The 27,105-nt window shown below is 47.1% G+C and overlaps 1 protein-coding gene across 1 annotated transcript in view; it reads left to right on the top strand.

The window, feature by feature from the left end:
- The first annotated feature begins 413 nt into the window (after positions 1-413).
- The window catches only part of LOC139281626 (kinesin-like protein KIF19), a 198,148-nt gene continuing 171,456 nt past the window's right edge, over positions 414-27,105 (top strand). Inside the window, exons 1-3 of the mRNA XM_070901771.1 lie at positions 414-510; positions 4,459-4,481; positions 8,071-8,151. Coding sequence (XP_070757872.1) covers positions 414-510; positions 4,459-4,481; positions 8,071-8,151 — 201 coding nt within the window. The remainder of the gene's footprint in view (positions 511-4,458; positions 4,482-8,070; positions 8,152-27,105) is intronic.

Genomic DNA, 27,105 nt, shown 5'->3' with positions numbered 1-27,105 from the left:
GCAGGATCTTGCGGAGGCAGCGTTGGTGGTACTTCTCCAGTGCTTTGAGGTGCCTACTGTACATAGTCCATGTCTCTGAAGCATATAGGAGGGCGGATATCACTACTGCTCTGTAGACCATGAGCTTGGTGCCAGGTTTGAGATCCTCGTCTTCGAACACGCTTTTCCTCAGGCAGCCGAAGGCTACACTGGCACACTGAAGGCGGTGTTGGACTTTGTCATCGATGTCTGTTCTTGCTGAAAGTAGGCTCCTGAGGTAAGGGAAATAATCCACATTGTCCAAGGTCTCGTCATGGATCTTGATAATCGGGGAGCAGTACTGTGTGGCGGGGGCAGGTTGGTAGAGAACTTTTATCTTACTGATGTTTAATGTAAGGCCCAGACTTTCATACGCTTCAATGAAGGTGTCAACGATGGTTTGGAGTTCGGACTCCGAGTGTGCACAAATGCAAACATCATTTGCCTGCTGTAATTTGATGACAGAGGATGGAACAACCTTTGATCTGGACCGTAGGCGTTGAAGGTTGAACAATTTCCCGCTTGTGAAGCATTGCAGCGAGGAAGATTGAAGAAGAGCGTTGGTGCAATGACACAGCCCTTGCTTGACCCTAGTCTGCACTTGTATTGGGTCTGAAAAAATTTAACATCCCCACCAACTCTTGGGAATCCCTGGCCCAAGACTGCTCAAAGTGGAGGAGAAGCATCCGGGAAGGCGCCGAACACCTCGAGTCTCTTTGCCGGGAGCACGAGGAAGCCAAGTACAAACAGGGGAAGGAGCATATGACAAATCAAGCACCCCACCCACCCATCCCTCCAACCACCGTCTGCCCCACCTGTGACAGAGACTGTAGATCCCGCATTGGTCTCATCAGTCACCTTAGAACTCATTCTAGTGTGGAAGCAAGTCATCCTCAACTCTGGGGGACTGCCTAAGAAGAAGAGCCTGAGATCTGGAATTCTCTCCCCCAACCTCTCTGCCTCTCCACCTCTTCCCTTTTAAAATGCTGCTTAAAACCTACCGCCTTGACCAATAGTTTGATCACCTGCCCTAATGTCTCCCTCATTGGCTAAGTCAATTTTTGGCTGATTACACTCCTGTGAAGCACCTTGGGGCATTTTACTGCATTAAAAACTCTATGTAAATGCAAGTAGTTATTCAATTTGGCTTGTTGCTAGATCTAAAGTCCTTGTATATAAGTGTGCTAAGGGTTATAATATCTAGATTTTGGTAGTCTGTCATATCCAACAAAGACGTTGATGTGCTAATCATCAATGGCATGTGTCTTCAAGTGGCTGTATAGGCCAATTCTGGATGCACATAGTCTCTTGCACATCGGACAAGGGAAGTTCGATGTGCCTGATGCTGACAGTACTGCCACCTGATGTCGTCTATCTCTAGTGTCCCGCAAGCGTTGACATCGGCTTTCTTCGAAGGTCTGGCAGACAGTCCCCGTGAGGGTTCGCCACTGGATTTTATTAGCTGCTGTATTCTCGAGGTCCTTTGGTCGGATGCCACAGTACTGGAGGTTAGCCTTGATGCAATCTTTGTAGCACTTGCGGGGGCGCCCCTGGTGTCTTTGACCTTCACAGAGCTCGCCGTGAAGAAGCTGACAAGGGATCCTTGACTCATCCATGCGGATGACATGTCCAGCCCACCGGAACTGGGCTCACATGATCATCACCTCGATGCTAGTTGATTGTGCTCTCTCCAGAACCTCAAAGTTTGATACCCGGTCTTGCCAGCGTATGTGGAGTATAGATCTGAGACTGCGCATATGGAAAGCTTCCAACTTTTTGATGTGATGCCTGTAGGGTGTCCCGGTCTCACATCCATAAAGGAGAGATGAGAGAACGACTGCTCTATACACCAACAGTTTAGTTGACAGTCGGATGTGGTGGTGACTCAACACCTTAGTGCGCAAGTGACCAAGCGCCTGGCTGGCTTTACAGATCCTTACATCAGTCTCCTTGTCCAAGGACCCGTCACTTGATATGGTACTTGAAGCTGTCCACTGACTTTAGCTGTATACTGCCGATGAAGACTGTGGGAGCAGGTGCTGTGGTGCCAGGGGCAGGCTGATAGAGAACCTCGGTTTTACTAAGGCTGATGGTTAGGCCAACAATTCTGTTGCCTCAGCAAATTTGCCGAGTATGAATTGTAGGTCACTCTCCTTGTGTGCCATAAGGGCGCAGTCATCAGCAAAGAGTGCCTCTAGGATGAGTCGTTTCCGTACTTTGGTCTTTGCAGCAAGGCGGCGGAGGTCGAACAGTGAACCATCTAATCGATATTTCAGGTAGACCCCAAACTCCATGTCTTTTATGGCATAGTTCAAGACGCAGGTAAAGAATAGGTTGAACAGATCTGGAGCGAGTACACAACCTTGTTTCACTCCATTTGAGATGGCAAATGGGGCCATGGTTGTGCCGTCTGAGAGCACTTCACCTGTCATGTTGTCATGAAACAGCTCGATGATGTGGACAAACTTCCTTGGGCACCCAAGTTTCGTCAAGATTGACCACAGCGCTGCTCTGTTGACAGTATCAAAGACCTTGGTGAGGTCAATAAATACAGCGTACAGGTCCACGTTCTGCTCAATGCACTTCTTCTCTTGTCTGAGTGCAAAGATCATGTCCGCTGTGCTCCGACCAGGTCGAAAGCCACATTGTGTTTCTGGAAGATTTACTTCTGAGACACTAGCTATGAGTCGGTTCAATACTTTGCGGGTGATGATCTTCCCAGCAATGGACAGAAGCGATATTCCCCTGTAGTTGCCACAGTCTGCTTTATTGCCCTTGTTCTTGTAGAGGGAAACTATCATAGCGTCATATAGGAAGTCCTGTGGCATGTCTTCATCTTCCCTGATGCTAGTTATTATGTCATGAAAGGCCTCGAGAGTTGCTGGGCCTACTGCCTTGTAGATTTCGGCAGGGATACCATCCTTTCCTGGAGCCTTTCCAGTACTCATCTGGTTGATGGCTTTCTTTACTTCGTCCATGCTGGGAGGAAGATCAAGATCTTCTTTGATTGGTTGCTGGGGTATGGAGTCAAGTGCTTCTTCGTTCACTGTTGAAGGTCGATTAAGAAGATTACTTAAGTGTTCTCTCCACCTCTCATTTATGCCAGTCCTGTCTTTGATCAAAGTGTTGCCATCTGCTGAAAGGAGTGGAGTAGTACTGGGTTTTGATGGTCCATAGACTGACGCTGAAGAACATCTTTGTATTGTAAGTTTCAGCATAATGTTCCACTTCCTCTGCTTTCGTCTGCCACCATTTATCTTGCATCTGGCGAAGGTCTCTTTGTGCTTTGCTCTGCATGTAGCGGTCCCTCTTGGAAATTGAGGAAGGGTTATTTTGCCATTCTAGGTATGCTTTTTTCTTTTCATCCAGCATCTTGCAGATCTCAACGTTGTTTTCATCGAACCAGTCTTGGTGTAACTTCTTTTTAAGTCCAAGAGTTGTCTTTGCTGAGTCTGTCACCATCTGTTTGAGCTTTGTCCACTTCTGTGTGGTGTTGCCAGTGAGCGGTCCGTGAGACATCAGCCTGTTATTGAGGTCATCCTGGAACTGCTCACAGTAGCACTGAGCTGTGTTAAAGGCACTTCTGCTCGGTTTTGGACGCTTGCGCTGAAGTGGAGCAATGTACAGCTGAAGAATGGATCTGACTAGACGGTGATCTGTCCAGTATTCTGCTCCCCGCATGGCTCTTGTGATCTTTACATCCTTAATATCTCGCCTTCTTACAATGACATGATCTATCATGTGCCATTGCTTAGACCTGGGGTGCATCCAAGTTGTTTTGTACTTGTCAGCCTGCCTGAATAGAGTATTTGTGATAGTCACGTCATTCTCCGCGCACATACTCAAGAGGAGGAGGCCATTACTGTTTAATTTTCCTGTGCCGTGCTGTCCAGTGACTCCCTTCCAGTGCTTGCTGTCTTTTCCAACTCTTGTGTTGAAATCACCCAGGATGATCAACTTGTCCCCAGCAGGTGTGGACCTGACCAGTCTGTCTAGATCTTCATAGAACCTCTCTTTCATCTCATCGGGACTTGGAAGGGTGGGTGCATAAACACTTATAATGGTGATGTGGCGCTTGGCATTCAGGGGGAAACGCACTTTCATAAGTCTTTCGTTAATCCCTTCAGGCAGATTCGGAAACTGTTGCATAAGAGAAGTCTTCACTGCCGTGGAATCTTATTCTCATTCTCTGCCTTGCCTTTCCAATAGAAAGTATAGTCGCTACCTAGTTCACTCACGCAGCCCTCCTCTGCAAGTCTTGTCTCACTCAGAGCTGCTATATCGATGTTATAACGCTGCAGCTCTCTGACAATAAGGGCAGTCCTTCTTTCCGGTCTTGTAGTGTCAGCTCTGTCTAAGAGTGTGCGAACGTTCCATTGTCCGAGAAGAAGTTTTCTTGTGTTATGAAGTTTTCGGCTGTTGCTGTATTTTCGACCGCAGATTGGGTTGAGCTGCCAGCCGCGGTAAACTGGCCAGTTAATGGAAGGGCAGGCAATGTTTGGGCCACCTTTTCTAGGCCCCTCCCTTATAAAGGGTGAGCAGTGCTGTCCTAAAGAGGGCTGCTCAGTCGCCTGGGGTGCTGCCGGGTTCCTCTGCTGCCCTGGATACAGAGTCAAACGACCACTTGCCCACAGGCCGCCTACGTGCAGGTTTGAGGCTACGACTCCCAGTGATCACCTCCACCTGTCGCTTCACCCCTCCCCCATCGCTGCAGGACTTGGTATGTTGGATGATGGTTAGCACAAACCTGTGCATAGATGCTTTTAAAGTGGGAAGACCGGTGCACAGGGGCGGTCCCACTCTCTCCTCCGCAGAAGCCGGGTTTCAGTGGCCCAAGATTTGGTACAACTGAAGGCTTTGTTGGCTGCAGTGGATGGCCATGACGTCTTTCGTGCTCTGCCATGCCCGAAACACTCCACAGTGAATTGCTGTTCCATCTTCATGGCCGTTGGATCAAACTTGATTTCCTCCACCCAATCCACCGCAACAGATTTCACATGCTGGGGTGAGCAGGTCCCGAAAGTCACCGAGGGATAATACCCATGGGCTACCCTCATCTGGTTTAGCCTGCCTGTCGAAGTAGTTTACCGGGGTGTGGCCGCTGTGCGTGCTAAAGCTACTTGGAGCCACAGATGAGAGTTGGATGCCAGGTGGGGACCAAGGCAGAGGAACTACTCCGAAGAGCACGACAAGTCCACTGTCAGAGGTGCTACCCCTCCCAGACACCCCAGAACTTCCCTATAGTTTTCAGTCACACAATTATAAAAATCAGTTTTATGTTATGACCAGCTGAAGTGTAAAACAGGACTGGTCAACAGCGTTGTTCTGGGCCTCATTCTTCTTATGTCTAAAAATACAATATTCCATTACAAAGAAGTGTAGCAGCAATCTCTCAACAGACACTAGAAAGGATAATGCCTCAATGCACTTTGATACTATTTGTCAACTGGGATTCTACACAGTAATTGTTTTATTGAGGGTGAGACTCCCTCTTTCTAAGCTATTTTTCCTCCCCTTCTCTTGGCTTCCCCTTATCATGCACTATGACCATGGAGACTGGTCAGAAATGTCCTTCATTGCTTCTATCTATGTTGTTCTCAAACTGTTTGCTAGGAGGCATCCAAGATCTGCCGGGGATGACTCTCCCGTTAAATTTCCCTTTATCCCTGTTGCCTGTGCTTTGTGCCTTCCCAGAACAGCACAGTGAGATCAGAATCGCATTGTGTGGGGCTATGTTCAGAAACCCCACATTTCTAATCTCAGTGGCTTAGCAGTTGGTGTGGGTTCAGTACTATGCACTGTATTTCTAATAATTGCTGTTGGTTAGTGTGTTATTACAATGTTTAATACACTTTTCCACTGGGAAGTGGGTAATGGAGTGTGTTAGCGAACTGGATAGGAATCCAATCAAGACCGATGTATCTCTTCTCTCTGCCAGGTGTTTAATCACATGGGGAAGGGTTTGGGCCATTGTGTGTTCAACCAAGACTCAAACCGCTTTAGGTTTACAAGGGAAAAGACACTTAATTCATCAAAAATTGCAATTAAACTGACCATCTAACTCAGAGACCATATGAAATAGAATAAAAATAGAGAAGAAAAATCACACTAGTGTAATAGGGATGCTTTATAATGTTAGCTGGAAAAGGCAAAGGAGAATGCTTTCTGTAATTATACATCATCATCATAGGCAATCCCTCGAATCGAGGATGACTTGCTTCCACGCCAGAAAGGATAAGTTCGCAGGTGTTATAAGAACATAAGAAATAGGAACAGGAGTAGGCCATACGGCCCCTCGAGCCTGCTCCGCCATTCAATAAGATCATGGCCGGTCCGATCATGGACTTAGCTCCACTTCCCTGCCCGCTCTCCCTAACCTCTTATTCCCTTATAGTTTAAGAAACTGTCTATTTCGGTCTTAAATATATTCAATGTCCCAGCTTCCACAGCTCTCTGAGGCAGCGAATTCCACAGATTTACAATCCTCTGAGAGAAGAAATTTTTCCTCATCTCTGTTTTAAATGGGCGGCCCCTTATTCTAAGATCATGCCCTCTAGTTCTAGTCTCCCCCATCAGTGGAAACATCCTCTCTGCATCCACCTTGTCAAGCCCCCTCATAATCTTATACATTTCAATACGATCACCTCTCATTCTTCTGAATTCCAATGAATAGAGGCCCAACCTACTCAACCTTTCCTCATAAGTCAACCCCCTCATCCCCGGAATCAACCTAGTGAACCTTGTCTGAACTGCCTACAAAGCAAGTATATCTTTTCGTAAATATGGAAACCAAAACTGCACGCAATATTCCAGGTGTGGCCTCACCAATATCCTGTATAACAGTAGCAAGACTTCCCTGCTTTTATACTCCAATGAAGGACCTAAAATGCCAGGTCCTGAACTACATCCTGAAGGGTGGGAGATGCCGTGGATTTATTTTTAACGTGTGGTGGCCGTTGCACACCAGCCACCACACAGGCTTGACAGAGCTAGGTCTTGGTCCAGTGGCAAGGATTAACCAGGACGACTGGAGACCAGCTCTGCTGCATGGGCCTAGTGCGCGCACATATCGCAGTGTGGGCTGGCCCGTGCCTCCTCTGGGCCCTCGCCTCTTCTAGCCTCGAACTCACGCCTTCCCTGGGCCCCGATCACATCCCTCCACAGTCTCTCGCCGCTCCTGCTGTATCTACCCACGCTCCAATCACCGACCTGGACTTTGATGACGTCATTCTTCGCTGCCGTCGCAGCTCGTGCTGCTGCCTCCACGCTGCTCCCAGGCTGCCGTTCGCTGCTCCTTTTATGGCCCCAACCTGCCGCTGGTGTTGTCACGCAGGTCGGGGCCTCCACTCTGTGCACAATATAACTCACTCAATTATTCACAAAACTGTTTTAAATCAAGCTGGTTTCATTTGACTGTACTTCACGATAATGCTGGGATTCGAATACATTAAACAACTTAAATGATTTTTGTAATATATATATATAATTAAATAGGTGGAGAATAGATAGAGTTGAAGCAACGTACATGCTTGTTTTTTACATATATAAATACTAGCTCCAGTTACTGTTTTTCCCATATTCGAGTGAAAGTAGATTTGTTTATATTTCAGATATTGTATATAAAAGGAGCAGCATGCTGATAAGTGAATATGACCAGCAACCAGAACATTTTTGTCATCTATTAGTGCTTGCTTTATTTTTCTCTCCTATTTAATATTTGGTTAGATTTAGTAATCATTGAGTAAGATCTGTAACTACTACGTCCAGAGCACTGGAGAGGTGCCATTGTATAGTCCTGCAATACACCGCATCATTTTATTTATCGATAATTGTAGTGTTTGTCACACTCTACAGTGTTAAAACCAAAGTTTCCTCATAGGGGCAATAAGGATGACCTTTCCGTGTTGTCAGTGAAACTGGATTTGTGCATTTGATCAAAAACTAATGTATAGAAAATGTCATGCAGTATGACATATAATACACAGCCACTGTATAGAGTTCTAGCCGTGCAATATGAATATGTGAATTGTACTTCTGATTGCATATTTGCAGGTGGCTCTTCGAATTCGTTCCATCAACGAGTCGGAACTTGATGAAGGAGCCACCATCATAGCACATAAAGTGGATGATCAGGTAATTGGCTTTCCTGTTACTGATCGCACAGAATTTCACCATGCCTGATGCAGTCAAAATTTTGCTAAAGTCAATTTGTACCATAAATATGTTGTTAATGCTTGGTGAGTTTTCATAAAATTCAAACACATGTTAAAATCCCCCGTTGCCCCCCCCCCCACCCATATAACTTCCACAGTGGAATAAATACTAGCCAGATAAGTAGAGAGGAAGCCAGGAAGGGGTATCACCAATGCTCCCTCTAATTTATTTTTCCGTGTGCGGTCCCTTTAAATTTGCCACACAGTTGCGCAAACATGGTATCTCTCCCAGCTTGTGAGCAGCCCGCACGGGACCTCTGGATTGGTGCATGCCCTCACACCTTCCGGGGAACGTTGGCTATCACCTCTTCCCCAGCTGAAGGCTCGAAGATTTTTCACTTTGTTTTTGCATCCAGAAAAAGATAAAAGATCAACATGTTTGTCAGTTTAAAAAAACCCCAGCAAAGAATAGACCATACTCTACCAGCTCCGCTGGACAGGCCACATTGTTCGCATGCTTGACACAAGACTCCCAAAGCAAGTGCTCTACTCGGAACTCCTACACGGCAAGCGAGCCCCAGGTGGGCAGAGGAAATGTTTCAAGGACACCCTCAAAGCCTCCTTGATAAAATGCAACATCCCCACCGACACCTGGGAGTCCCTGGCCAAAGACCGCCCTAAGTGGAGAAAGTGCATCCGGGAGGGCGCTGAGCACCTCGAGTCTCGTCGCCGAGAGCATGCAGAAATCAAGCGCAGGCAGCGGAAAGAGCGTGCGGCAAACCAGTCCCACCCACCCTTTCCTTCAACGGCTGTCTGTCCCATCTGTGACAGCGACTGTAATTCCCGTATTGGACTGTTCAGTCACCTAAGGACTCATTTTTAGAGTGGAAGCAAGTCTTCCTCGATTTCGAGGGACTGCCTATGATGATGACATTGTGAACTATTCCTTGCTTCACAGTTTTGAACTTGTATTTCTTATTCAATCTGTAGCACTTGGACATGGCCGACTGCAAAGTAACTTGCCATTGAAGTCCTCCTGCCTGGTCCAAATGACATCAGATTTGTATATATTTTGGGTACGGTAGCATTGTGGTTATGTTACTGGACTAGTAATCCAGAGAAACAGAGCTAATGTTTCAGGTCGATGAAGGGTCATCTCTCCCCACAGTTTCTGACTGACCTGCTGAGTGTTTCCCGCATTTTCTGTTTTTATTTCAGATTTTCAGCATCTGCAGTATTTTGCTTTTGTCGTAATCCAGAAGCCTGGGCTGATGATCAATGAGTTCCAATCCTATCACGGCAGCTGGGGAATTAAAATTCAATTAAATAAACCTGGAATGAAAAGCTAGTATCAGTAATGGTGACCACGAAACTACTGTTTTGTCGTTTAAACCCCATCTGGTTCACTAATGTCCTTTAGGGAAGGAAATCTGCCGTCCTTACCCGGTCTGGCCTATATGTGACTCCAGACCCACAGCAATGTCGTTGACTTTTAATTGCTCTCTGAAATGGCCTAGAAAGGTGCTCACCACCACATTTTTGAGGACAATTAGGGATGGGCAATAAATGCTGGCCTTGCCGGCATCCCACATCCCGTCATAGAAACATATAAAATTCTGACGGGACTGGACAGGTTAGATGCAGGAAGAATGTTCCCGATGTTGGGAGAGTCCAGAACCAAGGGTCACAGTCTAAGGATAAGGGGTAAGCCATTTAGGACTGAGATGAGGAGAAACTTCTTCACTCAGAGAGTTGTTAACCTGTGGAATTCTCTTCCGCAGAGAGTTGTTGATGCCAGTTCGTTAGATATATTCAAGAGGCAGTTGGATATGGCCCTTACTGCTAAAGGGATCAAGGGATATGGAGAGAAAGCAGGAAAGGGGTACTGAGGTGAATGATTAGCCATGATCTTATTGAATGGTGATGCAGGCGCGTAGGGCCTGCATCACCATTTTCTATGTTTCTATGTTTCTATGTTTCTATGAATAATAAAAAAAAATATTTATTTCAAGACCAAGACAACTAATTAGAATAACTTAGATTTAAATAAACTTTTCCAATGGATCATTAGAAATTCATTTTCCTCTTCACTCTGTAAATGTAGCCAGTTTTTAGAATGATAAGAAGCATAAGGGAATAAGGGAATAAGGGGTTATGGGGAGCCGGCAGGGAAGTGGACCTGAGTCCATGATTGGATCAGCCATGATTGTATTAAATGGTGGAGCAAGCTCGAGGGGCCGTATGGCCTACTCCTGCTCCTACTTCTTATGTTCTTATGTATAAAGTGCCTTTTGTGTCACAAACACCTAAAACTGTATAAAGATACTAATATCGCATGTATCTCGCTGAGCTTTTTCTTAATTGGCTGCTAACAAAACTGATACCGATGTGAAGCTAAGGGTAAACATTGTGCATGAATTCCAGCTTCCAAAAACATATTCAGTTTCGCAACACTGCCAAACAATTAATTGAAGGTGGATGTTTCCTTGTCCAGAGTTTTCCTGTTGCTTTCACTGGATGATCACACTGCCCTGAATACCAGCGACTATTGTATTGTATAAAATCTGTACAGATGCAATTGGTTCCCTTTGCCTCTCTTCTTTTTTTTTTCTAGATCCAGAAAGCAACTGTGCAGAGGGGGGGATGGGGGTGGGGGGGGGGGCGGGGTTAATACAGTCTCTGGGTGTACTCATATCACCCAACATCTTCAATAGCCCAACGGCATATATTCAGCATCTGCCTTCCTGAAGTGTCAATCACACCAATCAGTGTGAGTGGACATTCGACAAAATAACTGCGACCTTGTTGGTTAAAACTCTCAACCAGCAACTAATGTCAATTTTAAAAAGGTTATGCCATTGAAAACCCTACTTTTAGCTGGGGAGACAAGAGGGTTGAAGCTGCAGGTTTTCCAGACCCTGTAGGTCTCCAATTGATCAACAGTACGTGCAATTTAAGTGCAATAAGGTGAAGTATCAGTTTTTCCTTACACCCATTAACGTGTTTCCACACGGCACTCCCATCCAGTGCCCAGGTGAGAACTGATCAAACTCAGCTAGTTTTGGCACGATTGAATCTTGGGATTTTCTAGCCAGCATTTTCACTCGCTCGCTGATCTCCTGTGACACAGTTCACAGACAATATATATCATCGTTCTCTCTCTTCCCTGTAATTGTCTCTGCTTGTCTCCCACTCTCTCATTCTTCCCGTTCATCCAATTTCGTTTATTTCACTTTCTCTTGTGCTTATATCTCTGTGACCTTTTCTCAGTCATTCTCTCTCCCTCTTTCTGTCACTCTCCTTCCCATTGTCGCCTCTTTTGTACACCTTCCATTGTCTCTGGAAAGCTCGCTGAAATTCAATTTCTCTCTCTCTGTCTGTCTCCCTCTCCCTTCCTTCCTTCCTTCCTCCCTTCCTCCCTCCCTTCTTTCTTTCTCTTTCTTCCTCTCTTTCCCTCTTTCTCTCTTTCTTTCTTTCTCTCTTTCTTTCTCTTTCTCTACATGTCTTGCATACACTCTCACAGTTAAACAATGAATTATACTACGGCTCAACTAATGATTTCATATGTATCGTCATGCAGTATGCACACACTCTATTCCTATTACAGGTACAGTGTCAAGAATCAGGAGTTCTGGAATCCGGACACTGGGACGATCTGTGACGGGGTCGTCCGGAATCTGGAAAATGTTCCGGAATCCGGACCTGCCGCCGCTCTGCCTCTGGACTCTCCCGCCTCGGGCCACCGCCGACTCCCCAGGTCCCGCCGCCCGCCAGACTCACCGCTCCTTCCCTCGGCTGCCCGCTCCTTACCTCGGCCCGAAAAAAGTTCCGAAGTCCGGAAGTACATCGAATCCGGAGCGGCCTTGGTTCCGAGACTTCTGGATTCTCGACGCTGTACCTGCACTGCCCCAACCAAAGCAGAGTGCCTGCTCCTCAGTAGCTAAAGTAAGGTTTATTGCAGGTAAAATCCAGGCATGGGTGAGTGCGGCACGGCTTGGGCTGGGAAGGAGACAAGCCCCAGAATTAGCTGGCATGGATCAGCCAGCAAGAAGGAGCAGGAATGGTGAAGTTGAGATGCTTTGCTGTCAAGGTGATGTCAATGTCAGCAACGGGAGCAGATGGGTTCACTTCAACCAGAAACTGACATCAATTTTTATAAAACTCGACTGCGCCAATGAAAAACCAGCAAGGTGGCAGCCTGATTTTCAGCTGGGTAGCAAGAGTGCCTAGTTTGTAGGCTTCTCCATACCATTCATCAATATTGCTTTGATTATTCAACAGTAAGTGCAATTTAAGTGGAATAAAGTGACCAATGTCAGCTGTTCTTTGTTCTCAAGTGGAAACCTGACATACAGTTGTTTGTATATGTAGGTTGAAAGGCTGCATTAGAAGGAGCAGCATGCGCGGCCTGGCCCAGCCCGGCCTGGCCCAGCCTGGCCCGGAAATCGGTGCGGTCCCGGCCTGCAAGACCATCAGCAGGCCGGGGCCATCAGAGGGAGCAGCGTGTGGCGGTATACCACTGCAGGAGGGCGACAATGCGAAGCCAGGTCGCTGATTGCAGTGCGGGCAGGCACAGCAGGAGGGGCGGAGGAGCAGCAAGAGTTTGTAGAAGGAAGTGACCGGGGCCAAGGAGAGGCCTGAGTCTGGAGCCCAGGAGAGGCGAGGGCCCAGGGGCAGCACGGACCAGCCCACACTGCGACACGTGTGCGCACTAGGTCGGTGCAGCAGAGCAGGTCTCCAGTCGTCTTGGTTAATCCTTGCCACTGGACCAAAACCTAGCTCTGTCAAGCCCGTGTGGTGGCTGGTGTGCAACGGTCCCTCCACGTTAAAAGAATCCACGCACAGGCATCTTCCACCCTTCAAGATGTAGTTCGGGACCTGGAATATTCGGTCCTTCATTGAAACACCTGTGAACTTATCCTTTTTGGCGTGGAAGCAAGCCATCCTCGATATGAGGGACGGCCTATGATGATGATATGTCGGTATTCATTTTTGGGTTTCAAATTATGTAAGTGATGAGAAGTACAGAGTTCAGCAAAAAAAAAGTAAGCATTTATAATTGCACAGTCACTGAGGAAAAAACCTTGTGTTATTTCAAAAAGTATTACATAAATTATACTCCACAAACCAAAATAATTGAAATCTTGGTTGATGAGGATTTAAGTTGGCCTCGGGGGCGGGTGGGGGGGGGGGTCCCTACTAATCAGTTCATCTGTTCGTGGTATGCACAGCCAATTATTTCTGCCTCAGGAATCAGGACCATTAGGACAAACTCACTCTTTGTTTTTGAGATGCTACAATAGCCACAGATTAGACTGAGGCTGCTAATGGGGAAACTCGTGGGGAGGACGAGAAATAGTGCCTCAGACATTGTGACTGTGAATGTCCAGGTGTTTAGAGCAGGAGAGCAGACACCAACAAGGACATGCATTATGTTGGTAAGTGCTATAAAGCACATTTCAAATTGTGCTGAAGTGGCAAGTGGTTTGTGTTTTTTTTTGCCCAAACTGGAAAAGTATTTTCAATTATAGTATTGAAAAACAAAATAATTATTTGTACTGCACTTTTTTGACTGACAGACAATAAGCCCAGCCCCCTGTCAAGCTCCACCTCTGCCTCCCCCACCCCCCGCAGGCCCTGAATTATTCCCTTCACGTGATGCCGAGAAGCAGGACCTGAGACCCGAGACTCTGCTCAGGCCCCGATTATCTTCCACCGCTGATTCCCCGAGGACAGTCTCTCGCTAGGCCCCGACTTGCTCCCTCGCTAGGCCCCGACTTGCTCCCTCGCTAGGCCCCGACTTGCTCCCTCGCTAGGCCCCGACTTGCTCCCTCGCTAGGCCCCGAATTGCTCCCTCATCGACTCGCTCCCTCCCTGATATCGGCGGTCCTGGGCCTGAGTGCAGCTGGCAGGGTGGTGGGGGGGGGGCCCTGAGAGCGGCCAGCGTGGGCCCGATAGCGAGAGAGAGGCTGGGGGCCGGGGGTGGGGGGGAGAGAGAGGCTGTGGTGGGGGAGAGAGAGGTTGTGGGGGAGAGAGAGACTGGGGGGGAGTGAGAGAGGCTGGCGGGAGAGAGAGAGAGACACGGGTGGGGGGGTGGGGCAGACATGTGTGGGGAAGATGAATCACGTTCTTCCAACCCCCTACAAGGGACATCATTGGAATGGATGATATCCAAAAGTCATGATACTGTCACTATTCACTTCATACCCAATAAACCTGTTAACAATCCATACACAATGCCTCATCTATGGTGGGGGAGGGGGGGAAGATGCACTGGGGTAAGGCACTTCGGCTGGGGGAGGCATGCACTTGGATAGGGTTAAGGCACTTTAGCTGGTGGGGGGGGCATGCACTTGGACTGGGGTAAGGCACTTCGGCTGACCCTTATTGTCTTCTGGGGAGCTCTGTCCTCTGTCACTTCAGGAAGTCAAAGTGGATCGAATTACAATTTGCAAAGTCAGTGAAACCTTGGGATGGGTGGTTCCAGTTACACATTCCTGTGAAACTTCAGGGTGTGGCTCATCCTCCAATAATAGACAAAGGGTGGAGCATGGCAGCCATTTTCACAGTACATATAAGCGCGTCCATTGAAAAATGTATTTCAACTTGGCACATTGCCACACTCACCCTTCCCATTGATCTTTCCACTGCCACGTTTTTACGCACTAAGTTCAGGCTGCTGTGATTATCCTCAAGGTCAACTCTTTTTTATATATATATATATATATAGTGCGCGGCGGGGGGGGGGCATTCTGACAATTATTTTGATAATGTTCATATTAAAACTGTATCTTGTCTTCTAAGATAAGAGACACGCAGACCCATATTTGAATGCTCAGTAGTTGAGTATATTCAAGACAGATACAGAGATAGATTTTTGGATAGGAAGGGAATCCAAGGATATGGGAATAGTGCAGGGAGGTGGAATTGAGGTAGAGGTAGAAGATCAGCCATGATCTTATTGAATGGCGGAGCAGGCTCGAAGGGCCAAATGGCCCACTTCTACTCCTATTTCTTAAGTTCTTGTATTACAAGACATTATCATGTTATGAGGTTCACATGACCTCATCACCATCATGTGATGCCCTGTTAAAATATGTTAATGCCTGATAATCTAATCTAATCCTTTATGATGTATACAGTAATACTGAACACAGAACTGTTACTAACAAATGGGACGCAGAGGCAATAAGAAGCTGACCTGAGCTGACCAACATAAATGCTTACATGCCACCTAACTCAAACTTAACTAATATGAGGACTTTTCCATTTATTGATTGTGAGAAATGTAATCCTTTTTTATGTATTACAAAGTTATATTTAAGCCGTTGGATTTTTTCCCCTGAATTCGGATCAATAAATCAGGTGAAATCAGCTTTGAGCAAATATGTGTTCTTTTAGGGTCAAATATAAAACAAAGGATTTGCAATTGTGCTTGTGATATTGAATAAACATATCCAAGCTGATGTGTTGATGCATTTATGTTGCACAGTGCGATTTCAACCCAAAATGTTCATTTACCAGACCCAATCACAGGCAGGCAAACAAAAAAAACAGCGCATGCAATGCAAGAGCAGGCAGTGAACTGAATCAAAGGGACAGAATGCATTCTTTGTAAAGAGGAGAGACGTGCCCAGGGATGGATTAAGGGTGCCTCAGGCTCCAGGCAGTACCCCGGCCATGGGCCCCCTATCCTATTCACATCCTGCAGTAAATGACATTAGTGAGCTAAGTCACAGGGCAGTATACTGAGTATGCATCAGGTCAAGGTCAGGTCAGGTCTACATCTCGAGTTATGTTCTCATTGATACTATGACGACACTCACTTAATATTTTATTATGTTTCTGTAAAGTCCTTACTCTGCAGCATGAAACCACACGAGGCACATTCTGGGAACAAGGTCACTCTGTGACCTTAACTCTTTATTCACATGACTCCAAGTGATGACCCTGCGTGGGACCTCCCTTTTTATTCCTGAGTGATCAGGTAAGGAGTGTCTCCCACAAGTTCACCCCTTGTGGTCAAGGTATGCATCTAGGTTGAGTGTATACAGTAATACAGTGGTGTTACATTGAGGTTACATACATGACATCACCTCCCCCCGCCAAAGTCTTATTGGGATCATAGGTTTAGTCTTTCAAGTGGTCTACGCTCCCTCGTGGAGCGCCGCAGTTGGGGCTCTGGTTGTCGGACACTGACGTGAGTGTCTATCATCTGTGGTGATTCCGGCCTGTCCGGGCTGACCGCAGGGACTGTGCATTCTTCTGTATGCTCTTGTTGCTCGTTCACTGGTGGTGTTGTGAGCTCTATCTCATGGTCTTCTTCAGGTTCCTCCGTGTCGATGCTGAACCTTTTTTTTACTTGGTCCAGATGCTTACGGCATATCTGACCATTGTTGAGTTTTACCACGATGATCCTATTCCCCTTTTTGTCAATTGCAGTACCCTCGAGTCATTTGGACCCCATGGCGTGATTGAGGACGAATACAGGATCATTTATTTCTATACATCTCCCCCTCGCATTACTCGTTTTGGGACTTGCGCTTGCCCTCAACTATGTCGGTCAGGACTGGGTGAATGAGGGACAACCGAGTTTTGAGTGTCCGTTTCATTAGTAGCTCTGCGGGCGGGACCCCCGTGAGCGATTGCGGTCGGGATCTATAGGCCAGCAGGAGGCCGATAGGCGGCATTGTAGGAAGGGTCCTTGAATCTTGAGCATACCTTGCTTAATGATTTGGACCGCATGTTCCGCCTGGCCATTGGAGGCCGGCTTGAACGGCGCAGTCCTGACGTGGTTGATGCCATTGCCCGACATAAACTCTCGGAATTCGTAGCTTGTGAAACATGGGTCATTATCACTAACCAGGATGCCCGGCAAGCCATGATCGCACGGAGGCTTTCTACAGTGGTGTTTAGAATGATGCACTCGATCCATTTCGAGTACGCATCTACCACAATGAGGAACATATTACCCATGAACGGGCGCGCATAGTCAACATGAATGCGTGACCATGGCCTGGTGGGCCACGGCCACCGGCTAAGCGGGGCCTCCCTGGGGACATTAGTCAGCTGGGCACACGTCGTGCACCTGCGAACACAGTGTTCCAGGTCTGAATCAATTGCCGGCCACCAAACGTGTGACTGGGCAATGACCTTCATCAGCACAATGCCTGGGTGCTCGCTGTGGAGTTTCCGGATGAATGCCTCCCTGTCCTTCTCGGGCATAACCACCCGGCTGCCCCATAGTAGGCAGTCGGCTTGGATGGAGAGCTCATCCATCCGTCTCTGGAACGGTCTGACCTCCTCAGGGCATGCTCTGTGTGCGGGCGCCCAATCCCCAGTCAGGACACATTTCTTAATCAGGGATAGGAGGGGATCTCTGTTTGTCCAGATTTTGATTTGGCAGGCTGTGATGGGGGAGCATGCGCTGTCAGAGGCATCGACAGCCATGACCATCTTGGCGGTTTGCTCCGCTGCCCCCTCAGTGGTGGCCAGTGGAAGCCTGCTCAGCGCGACAGCGCAATTTTCAGTGCCAGGCCAGTGCCGGATGGAGTAGTTATAAGTAGCCAGCGTGAGAGCCTATCACTGTATGCGAGCTAATGCATTGGCATTGATAGCCTTGCTGTCAGATAACAGGGATGTTAATGGCTTGTGGTCCGTCTCTAATTCAAACTTCCTACCAAAGAGGTACTGATGCATTTTTTTTACGCCATAGACACATGCGAGTGCTCCCTTCTCGACCATCCCATATCCCCATTCTGCTTGAGAGAGTGACCTGGAGGCATAAGCCACAGTTTGTAGTTGACCCTCAGCATTGCCCTGCTGCAACACGCACCCAACCCCATAGGACGATGCATCACATGTAAGAACCAATTTTTTACAAGGGTTGTACAGGGTCAACAACTTGTTTAAACAAGGTAGGTTTCGCACCCGATCAAAGGTCCGTTCCTGACAGTCCCCCCAAAGCCAATCACAACCCTTACACAGGAGCACGTGTAGCGGCTCCAACAACGTGCTTAATTTCGGCAGAAAGTTCCCGAAATAGTTCAGCAGTCCCAGGAATGAATGCAACTCTGATGTGTTGCTGAACCTGGGTGCTCGTCGAATCGCCTCTGTTTTGGATTCAGTGGGCCGAATCCCATCTGCAGCAACCCTCCTGCCCAGAAACTCAACCTCAAGGGCCAAAAACACACATTTAGACTTCTTGAGTCGCAGGCCTACCCGGTCCAGTCGGCGTAGCACCTCTGATAGAGTATTCAAACAGGCTCACTTAGACAGACTGTGAAAATTCACAGACCCCCAAGTTAAGGCTGCTACGTGCTGCTCAGCATGTTGCATTAACTCATCAATCAACTTGACATTTTTGGACCTTGGGTAGCGAGCCAATAAAATGTTAAAAGACTTTAAATTGAGCCAATAAGGTCATCAAAGAAGGCAAGTTCTTTTCTGTAAATTGATCCAGGTATAAAGTACAGCCATTTTGACCATGTGTCTCAGTAAGACAAAGAAACCAGCAGTTTGTTACTCTCTGCCAGTATTAAAAAGTTAAAACTACCATCGGAGTTCGTATTTAATTGGAAATTAAGAGATCTAACAATTTTGGCGCTGCGAGCAGGGTCGCTGAGGAAAGAAACTGAATTTTGGACATCGGACCTATATACGGAGGTAAGGACTCCTCTTTTTTTTTTAAAGTCCTCGGTCAAAAGTCTAAATTCGCCTCTCCTTCTACGCGATTCAGAAAGCCTCCGGTTTGCGAACCGTCTGGTTGGTAGTCGGCTCGAGGTCCCATGGACGTCTAAACTTCGGCGGTGAGTTAGTTAATTAATCACCGACCTATTGATCAGCTAGAAAGCTTACGACTCGAGACCCCAGTAAAGAACTCAATATAATGGCAGAAGGAGATAACAACAAAGAATTGCCTACAACTGTTAAAGGTGGGCAGGCACCACCTCAAGTTTCTTTAGATTTAATTCTCGAACAGTTGAAAGAATACATAGAGCAACAATTCAACTTATCTAAAACCTGTATTAAGATCGAACAAAAGTACGGAACCTCCAAAGGACAATGGTCCTTGGACGAGATTAAAAGGGTCTGGGGAAAAACGACCCGTATGAAAAATAAAGAGCGAACTAGATGGTCCCTAGCGGTTATGGTCCAGATCCGAAAGCGGAATGAAATTATAATGCGTTCCCAACATGATCGAGAACTGACCAGTACAAAGGATCAATTGCAAGCTGTTTGTGCGTAGCTGCGACAGAAAAAGCTTGAACTTGAAAAGCTGGAAGCGGAAGTTAAAGATCTTAAAGGTGAAATTAAAGAATGGAAAAAATCATTAGGTCAAGAGACAGTAATAGGAAAAGGAAAATGTATTGATCAATTCCCAGGGTACCCATGTTTGGATAAATTAAAAGCGTAAACCCGAAGACACGACCAAGGAATAGATACGGTTTCTGAATCCTCCGACAATACAGTGTCGGAGGATGATGAAGAATTAGGGGTGCGCTTTGCCCCGTTTAAAAAAAGACGAGTTGTAGTCAAATCAGAAGAGACTGCGGATGAAGGAGGAACTAAAAAAACAAAGAGAAGGGTGTATGCAGAATACTTAGTTCATGATCCGGCAGACCCAGAGAAAATTGATAAGTGGTCCAAGGAATTGCCCAATCCAAAGAAAGGGGGAGTAAAAACGTGGGACCAATTGGACCGCTTAAGAAATATATATCAACTTCATCCCTGGGACGGAGTGCAAATTTTGACCATAATGGTGCCAAAAACACAGGGAAGAAAATTGCACGACAAGGTAGATGAAGCTTTGGGGCAGAATGAGCAAGAATTAGACGCAGAATGGGAGGCGATTAAACACTGGCTGCAAGCCTTCAGTCCAGCTAAGACAGACTGGGGAAAAATTGCAGCCTGCCAACAGTAATGAACAGAGGAGGTCCTGGAGTATGACGAACGGTTTAGATGCACGTGGCAAGAACATTCGGGTATGAATAATACGGATGAGGAAATGGATGAACAAGTGTTTGGACCCCTGAAAGCAGCTTTCGTGGCAGGTCTAAAGCCAGAACTGTCCAAAATGCTTAAGGTAGTGTAACCGGACTGGGAAGGTAGAGGAACTACCTTTGCAGCATTGGTGGATCGATGTAACCAATTAGATCGGGATATGGGAGCTAAAGTCCGAGCTGTACAGGCTATGGGATGGAAATCCCAGGATTCCGATAAACAGTCATTCGGAAAATTACCCGGAAAATGTCATTATTGTGGGAAAGAAGGTCACTGGGCCAAGACGTGCAGGGCAAAACAGAAAGGTCATGGCTGGGGAAGAGGACGCAGCCAGGGATACTATTCAGCCAACAAGCCAGGCTTGTCACAAGATAACGACCTCATAGAAGCATTTAAGCGACTGACAATACAACAACAGAAGGAGTTACTTGGGATAGCAAAAAACGATTAGAGCCCACCCTGGCCCCACCTCCTCGCAATAATACAACAGAGGGGAGATGGGCTATATATAACTGAGGGTGGGCGATAAGGATGTGGACTGTCTTTTAGACACGGGGCGGAATTAACATGCTTACCCCTACAATATGGAGACTTTTTGCCGTTGGATGGTAGGGCACGTACAGCCTATGGAGTTGGGGGCCATAAAATGGAAATTAAAAGGACAACACTGGTACTTATAGGGCTGGGTCCACATGAACTAACCACGCCGGTCTGGATAAGCCCAGTAGATCAACCCCTTTTGGGAATGGACGTTCTAATCCAAATAGATTCATCGTTGCATTTCGAGGATGGTCAGGTGACATGGTCAGTTAGAACTTTGAAGAAAGAAGAATTGAAGGAACACCCGATATGGGCTAAAGATAAGAACGATTGTGGCCTACTCCAGATGGAGCCTGCGTCATTTACAGGGACCAAGCCTCCATGCACTAAACAGTATCCCATCAGTCCAACTGCCATCGCGAGAATCTTACCGGTTATTCAGCAATTGGAGAAACAAGGGGTGCTTATTAAAACGCATAGCTCCTCCAATAGCCCCGTGTGGCCGGTACAGAAATCTAATGAGACTTGGCGTTTGACTGTCGATTATAGGAAAGCTAACCAGTGTATTGATCAAAAAGCTCCTTTGGTCGCAGATCCCTCCACCATTTTTAATGCCCTCAAACCGGAACATAAATATTTCTCGGTTACAGATATGGCCAACGGATTTTGGTCGGTGCCTCTGGCACCGGAGGTTCGACAGTGGTTTGCTTTCACTAGCCAAGGACAACAGTATACTTGGACCCGGTTACCGCAGGGTTTCCACAACAGCCCTACGGTATTCCACATGGCTTTACAAAGCCATTTTCGAGAATTACCTCCCCTGTCATCCACAATCATCCAATATGTAGACAACATCCTGCTCGCTTCAAACACGGAAGAACAGCATGAACAAGATTTACGAGCTTTGCTGGACCACCTTCGGCTGAAAGGACATAAAGCCAGCATCGACAAAGCACAAATATCCCAAGAAGAGGTTGTATACCTGGGACAAAAGATTTCACAAGGAAAGAGAGAACTTACCCAGGATAGAACTGCAGCCATTCGGGCTGCTAAAAAACCACCACTATTCAGGAACTAAGGTCTTTTTTGGGATTGTGTAACTTTAACAGAAATTGGATTGACTCCTTCACACAGCTTGCTCAGCCACTGAATGATATTTTAAAGGGGAAACATGGCTCTAAAGAAGCCATCACCCTCACTGAGGAACAGCAAGAGGCCTTCCTGAGTTTGAAAAAAGTTTTGTGTTCAGCACCGGCTCTGGGAATCCCCGATAGTGGTAAGCCATTTACCCTGCTTGTTCATGAGAAAGAAGGATATATGACAGCTATACTGACACAAGAACATGGGGATCGGCAAAGACCTATTGGCTATTATTCGGCAAAACTGGATGCGGTAGCCCTCGGATGGGGAAGTTGCCTAAGAGCCATGGAAGCTACATGTCGAGCCGTAATGACCACTGCGGGTCTAGTCCTCGACCAAAAGCTGATTGTCAAGTGTCCCCACACCGTACACGCTTTGCTGTCTATGAATAGAATGTCTCAGGTGACAGCAGCAAGATGGACCCGCTGGACAGCAGTTTTGGAAGCTCCTAATCTCCATATCGTCCGGGCCAGCCTGGTTAATCCCGCAACTATGCTCCCGATGTCAGAATCGAGGGAGCAAGAGGGGGGAGAATGTGAAGAGCATGACTGCGTGGAGATTTTAAAAGAAACAGAAGAAGCAGCCTTAGCAGCAGAGGAGCCTCTGCACAACCCAGACCTCATCCTGTTTACAGATGGTTCCTCCTTTGTTGACAATGGTACCAGAAAAGCAGGATGGGCAGTTGCAACCTTATATGAGGTATTGGCAAAAGGATGTTTACCCTCAGGAACGTCAGCACAACAGGCCGAGTTACGGGCCCTGTCAGAAGCATGTCGAATAGCAGAAGGACAGACAGCTAATGTCTACACAGATTCGCGTTATGCTTTTGGAGTCGCTCATGACTTTAGTATGTTATGGCGGAAAAGAGGATTCCTCACTGCTGCTGGTACACCTATCCGAAATGGAAAAGAAGTCCGAGACTTACTGGAGGCCATACAATTACCTCAGGAAGTGTCCATCCTGAAGTGTAAGGCCCATACCAAGGAAAATACCACAGAAGCACAGGGAAATGCCCTAGCCGACCAGGCAGCTAAAGATGCCGCCTCACAGGGCGTTCCTCCAGAAGAACCAACACAGATGTGCAGATTGAAAGCACTCAGGACTCTGACACGAGACCTTCAAACAATGCAAGGCGAGTGCTCCCGAGAGGAAAAATGGACGTGGATTGAGGCAGGAATTAAGCTATGCGAAGATGGTGTCTGGAGACAAAGAGTTACCGACAAGCCAGTCGCGCCACAAACGCTTATGCCTTTTTTAGCCCAACAGATCCACTCGTGGGGACACTTGGCCTCACAACAGATGACGGCACGGTTCCAGAAAAGCTGATGGGGTCGGGGATTTAAAAAACATGCCCAGCTGGTAACAGACCGCTGTGTGGTCTGCCAGAAAAATAATTCTGGACCCATCACGGTAATGCCCCAACTGAGGCCCCCTGCCCCTGTCGGACCATTCCAGCATCTGCAGGTTGATTATATATCTCTTCCTTCATGCCAAGGATACACTAACATTCTTGTCATGGTCAACAAATTCTGTAGATGGCTTGAAGCTGTCCCAACTAAAAGAGCCACAGCCAATCACACTGCAAAGGTCTTGTGTAAGGATTACATTCCCCGATGGGGAGTTCCGAGTAGCATTGACTCAGATCAGGGAACACACTTCACAGGTGCTGTCTGCCAAGAAGTCTGTAGGTTACTGAACATTACGTGGGATTTACATTGTCCTTATCATCCACAATCATCAGGACAAGTAGAGCGAATGAATCGAACTCTGAAACAACGGCTTGCCAAATATCACCAAGAAGGAACACCATGGCCCCAGGCACTACCAATAGTGCTATGTAGCATTAGGGCAACCCTAAACAGAACTACAGGTCTAAGCCCATTTGAAATTATAACAGGAAGACCCATGTCGCTGCCAGGAACTATCGATTTACAGAAAGCTGATGTTCACTTAATGAGTGACACTTTGTTATCATACTGTCAGAACTTAACCAATGCTATTAGTTCTGTTTCCTGACAGGTATCGGCAGCTTGGGGTAATCCACCCGAAGGAGGACACGACATCATCCCGGGAGTCTGGGTGTATGTGAAAAAGTTGCATAAAGAACCTTTGGGTGCCAAGTGGGAGGGACCTTATCAAGTGTTATTGACCACCCAGGCAGCTGTTAAAGTCCAAGGAAAGAAAGCCTGGATCCACGCTTCACACGTTAAATGAGCACCCGTAACTGAAGCTGAAATCTAATAAGGACAATTACATTTTGCGAAAATGTATAAATTTACTGTAGTATTGATTGTAGGTATTCTAGGCATAGGCCTACTTCTTACTAGCCGACCCTCTGCACCAAAGGGAAATAGTAGGGTAGCAAGGGAATTACATGTAAATACCTTTTACTTTTATATTGCTTGTTTATGTTATGCTTAAGGAAAGGTGGTTTACTGGTTGAATTAAGATATTGATTTGGATTAAATTGGAATAAGGTTAATTAACCTACGAAAACCAGACTTCCATTGTGGCCACGATGGAACTCGGGTTGGTGTAAATTTGTGTGGAAGCTACTAGTCCGGACATGTGGCGAAACAGATCAACAAATTTTAGAAGGAAACTCTATTAACATGTATGAAATTATTTTGTAGAATGTTTAAGATAGAGTATTCAAACAGGCTCATTTAGACAGACTGTGAAAATTCACAGACCCCCAAGTCAAGGCTGCTACGTGCTGCTCAGCATATTGCATTAACTCATCAATCAACTTGACATTTTCGGACCTTGGGTAGCGAGCCAATAAAACGTTAAAAGACTTTAAATTGAGCCAATAAGGTCAAAGAAGGTGAGTTCTTTTCTGTAAATTGATCCAGGTATAAAGTACAGCCATTTTGACCATGTGTCTCAGTAAGACAAAGAAACTGGCAATCAGCCAGCAGTTTGTTACTCTCTGCCAGTATTAAAAAGTTAAAACTACCGTCGGAGTTCGTATTTCATTGGAAATTAAGAGATCTAACAACCTCCTCCAGGTTGTGGAGGTGTTCCTCGGTGTCTCGACCCGTGATGAGGATGTCGTCCTGGAATACGATCGTTCCAGGAATGGATTTAAGCAGGTTTTTCATGAAAAATCGTGGCCACTGATCGAATGCCAAATAGGCACCTGTTATAAACGAACAGTCCCTTTTGCGTGGTGATGGTGGTCAGTAGTTTGGATTCGTCGGCCAGTTTCTGGGTCATATAGGCTGACGTGAGGTCCAAATTGGTGAACAGCTTGCCGCCTGCCAGCGTGGCGAAAAGATCCTCCGCTCTCGGGAGCAGGTATTGGTTTGTAGGGGCAGCCGATTGATGGTGGCCTTGTAGTCGCCACAGATCCTGACAGAGCCATCCGCTTTTTGGTCGGGAACGATGGGGCTCGCCCAGTCGCTGAATTCAACAGGCGAGATGATGCCCTGTCTCAACAGCCGGTCCAATTTGCTCTCGATCTTTTCCCGCATTACATACTGCTCTGGCCTTGTGGTGCACTGGCCTGGCGTCCGGGGTGATGTGTATCACGACTTTAGTGCCTTTGAAAGTCCCAACGCCAGGTTGGAATAGTGAATCGAATTGTTGCAGAACTTCTGCACATGAACTTCGCTGCACAGGTGACAATGTGTGAACATCCCCCCATTTCCAGTTCATCTCGGCTAACCAGCTCCTCCCCAACAGTGCGGGACCATTGCCCGGGACAATCCAGAGCGGCAGCCGATTCACTAACCCGTTGTGTGTGACAGCCAACATTGCACTGCCTAGCACCGGAATGATTTCTTTAGTGTAAGTCCGTAATTGTGTCTCAACACATGCTTATTTGGGTCTACTGGCTTTAAGTGACCATAGCTTCTCAAATTGCTGAACGCTCATGAGTGACTGGCTGGCCGCAGTGTCCAGCTCCATAAGTACAGGGATACCGTTTAATAAAACCCTCATCATCATTGGTGGCGTTTTGGTGTATGAACTGTGAATATTTGCCACATGGACCCGCTGCACCTCGGCGTCGATCAATTTGCCCCAAAGGTCATCCTGCCTCAAAGAACCCTCTTCTGGTCCATCCACCTCATATATTAGTCTGGTTGCAGGCTTCCTGCACATTCGAGCTAAGTGGCCACTGAGATTGCAGTTCCTGCAGACAGACTGTTAAAATCTGCAAGATCTAGCTGGGTGTTTTCCCCCACACCTCCAGCATGAGTTAAAGTTTCCATTGTTGGGAACAAAAGGGCTGTGGCCAGGCATTCTGCGCTGACTATCCCTTTGACTGCTCTTAAGTACCCTATTAGTGGGTGTCAATTGCCCCATCCCGGGCCGCATTGTCCACTGTGATGGTGTGAATGTCCGTTCAGCCTGCCATTTTCTCTGTTGAAGTCCTGCTCTGGGGTCTATTGCTTCGGACTGCCCCTGCCTGCCTGCGGGGCTCTTAGTCGCATTAATGATGTTGACTCCCTGATCCATCGCCGCGTTGGAGGCAGAATTGCGCGCGTATATTATTTTCATCTCTTCCTCCCCTGCCATGAAAGTTTGAGCCATCAACACCACCGCTTCCAAGGTCAAATTTTTGGTCTCAATTAATTTGCGGAAAATTCCCACATGACCGATGCCCTCGATAAAGAAGTCCCTTAACATCTCCCCCCTGCAAGTGTCTGTGAACTTAGAGGCTGGCCAAATGCCGGAGATCCGCTACGAAGTCCGGTATGCTCTGTCCTTCATGACGTCGGTGGGTGTAGAATCTGTGTCGGGCCATATGTATGCTACTCGCCGGTTTGAGGTGCTCCCCGATCAATTTGCTAAGTTCTTCAAAGGTTTTGTCCATCGGCTTTTCAGGTGCTAGTAAGTCCTTCATGAGCGCGTAAGTCTTTGGTCCGCAGCTGGTCAAGAGATGAGCCCTTCGCTTGTTGGCCGCTGCATCCCCCAGCCATTCTTTCGTAACGAAGCTTTGCTGAAGCCTCTCGACAAAATCGTCCCAGTCTTCCCCAACACAGTACCGTTCCTCTGTGCTACCGGCGGCCGTTCTCGTGGGTCATGAATTCCCGTTTCTCGTCGCCAATGTAAAGTCCTTACTCTACAGCATGAAACCACACGAGGCACATTCTGGAATCAAGGTCACTTTGTGACCTTAACTCTTTACTCACAGGACTCCAAGTGATGACCCTGCGTGGGACCTCCCTTTTTATACCTGTGTGATCAGGTAAGGAGTGTCTTCCACAAGTTCACCCCTTGTGGTCAAGGTGTGCATCTAGGT

The sequence above is a fragment of the Pristiophorus japonicus genome, chromosome 15 (assembly GCF_044704955.1).
Source record: "Pristiophorus japonicus isolate sPriJap1 chromosome 15, sPriJap1.hap1, whole genome shotgun sequence".
NCBI lineage: Eukaryota > Metazoa > Chordata > Chondrichthyes > Pristiophoridae > Pristiophorus > Pristiophorus japonicus.
This window is presented reverse-complemented; position numbering and strand designations above follow the sequence as displayed.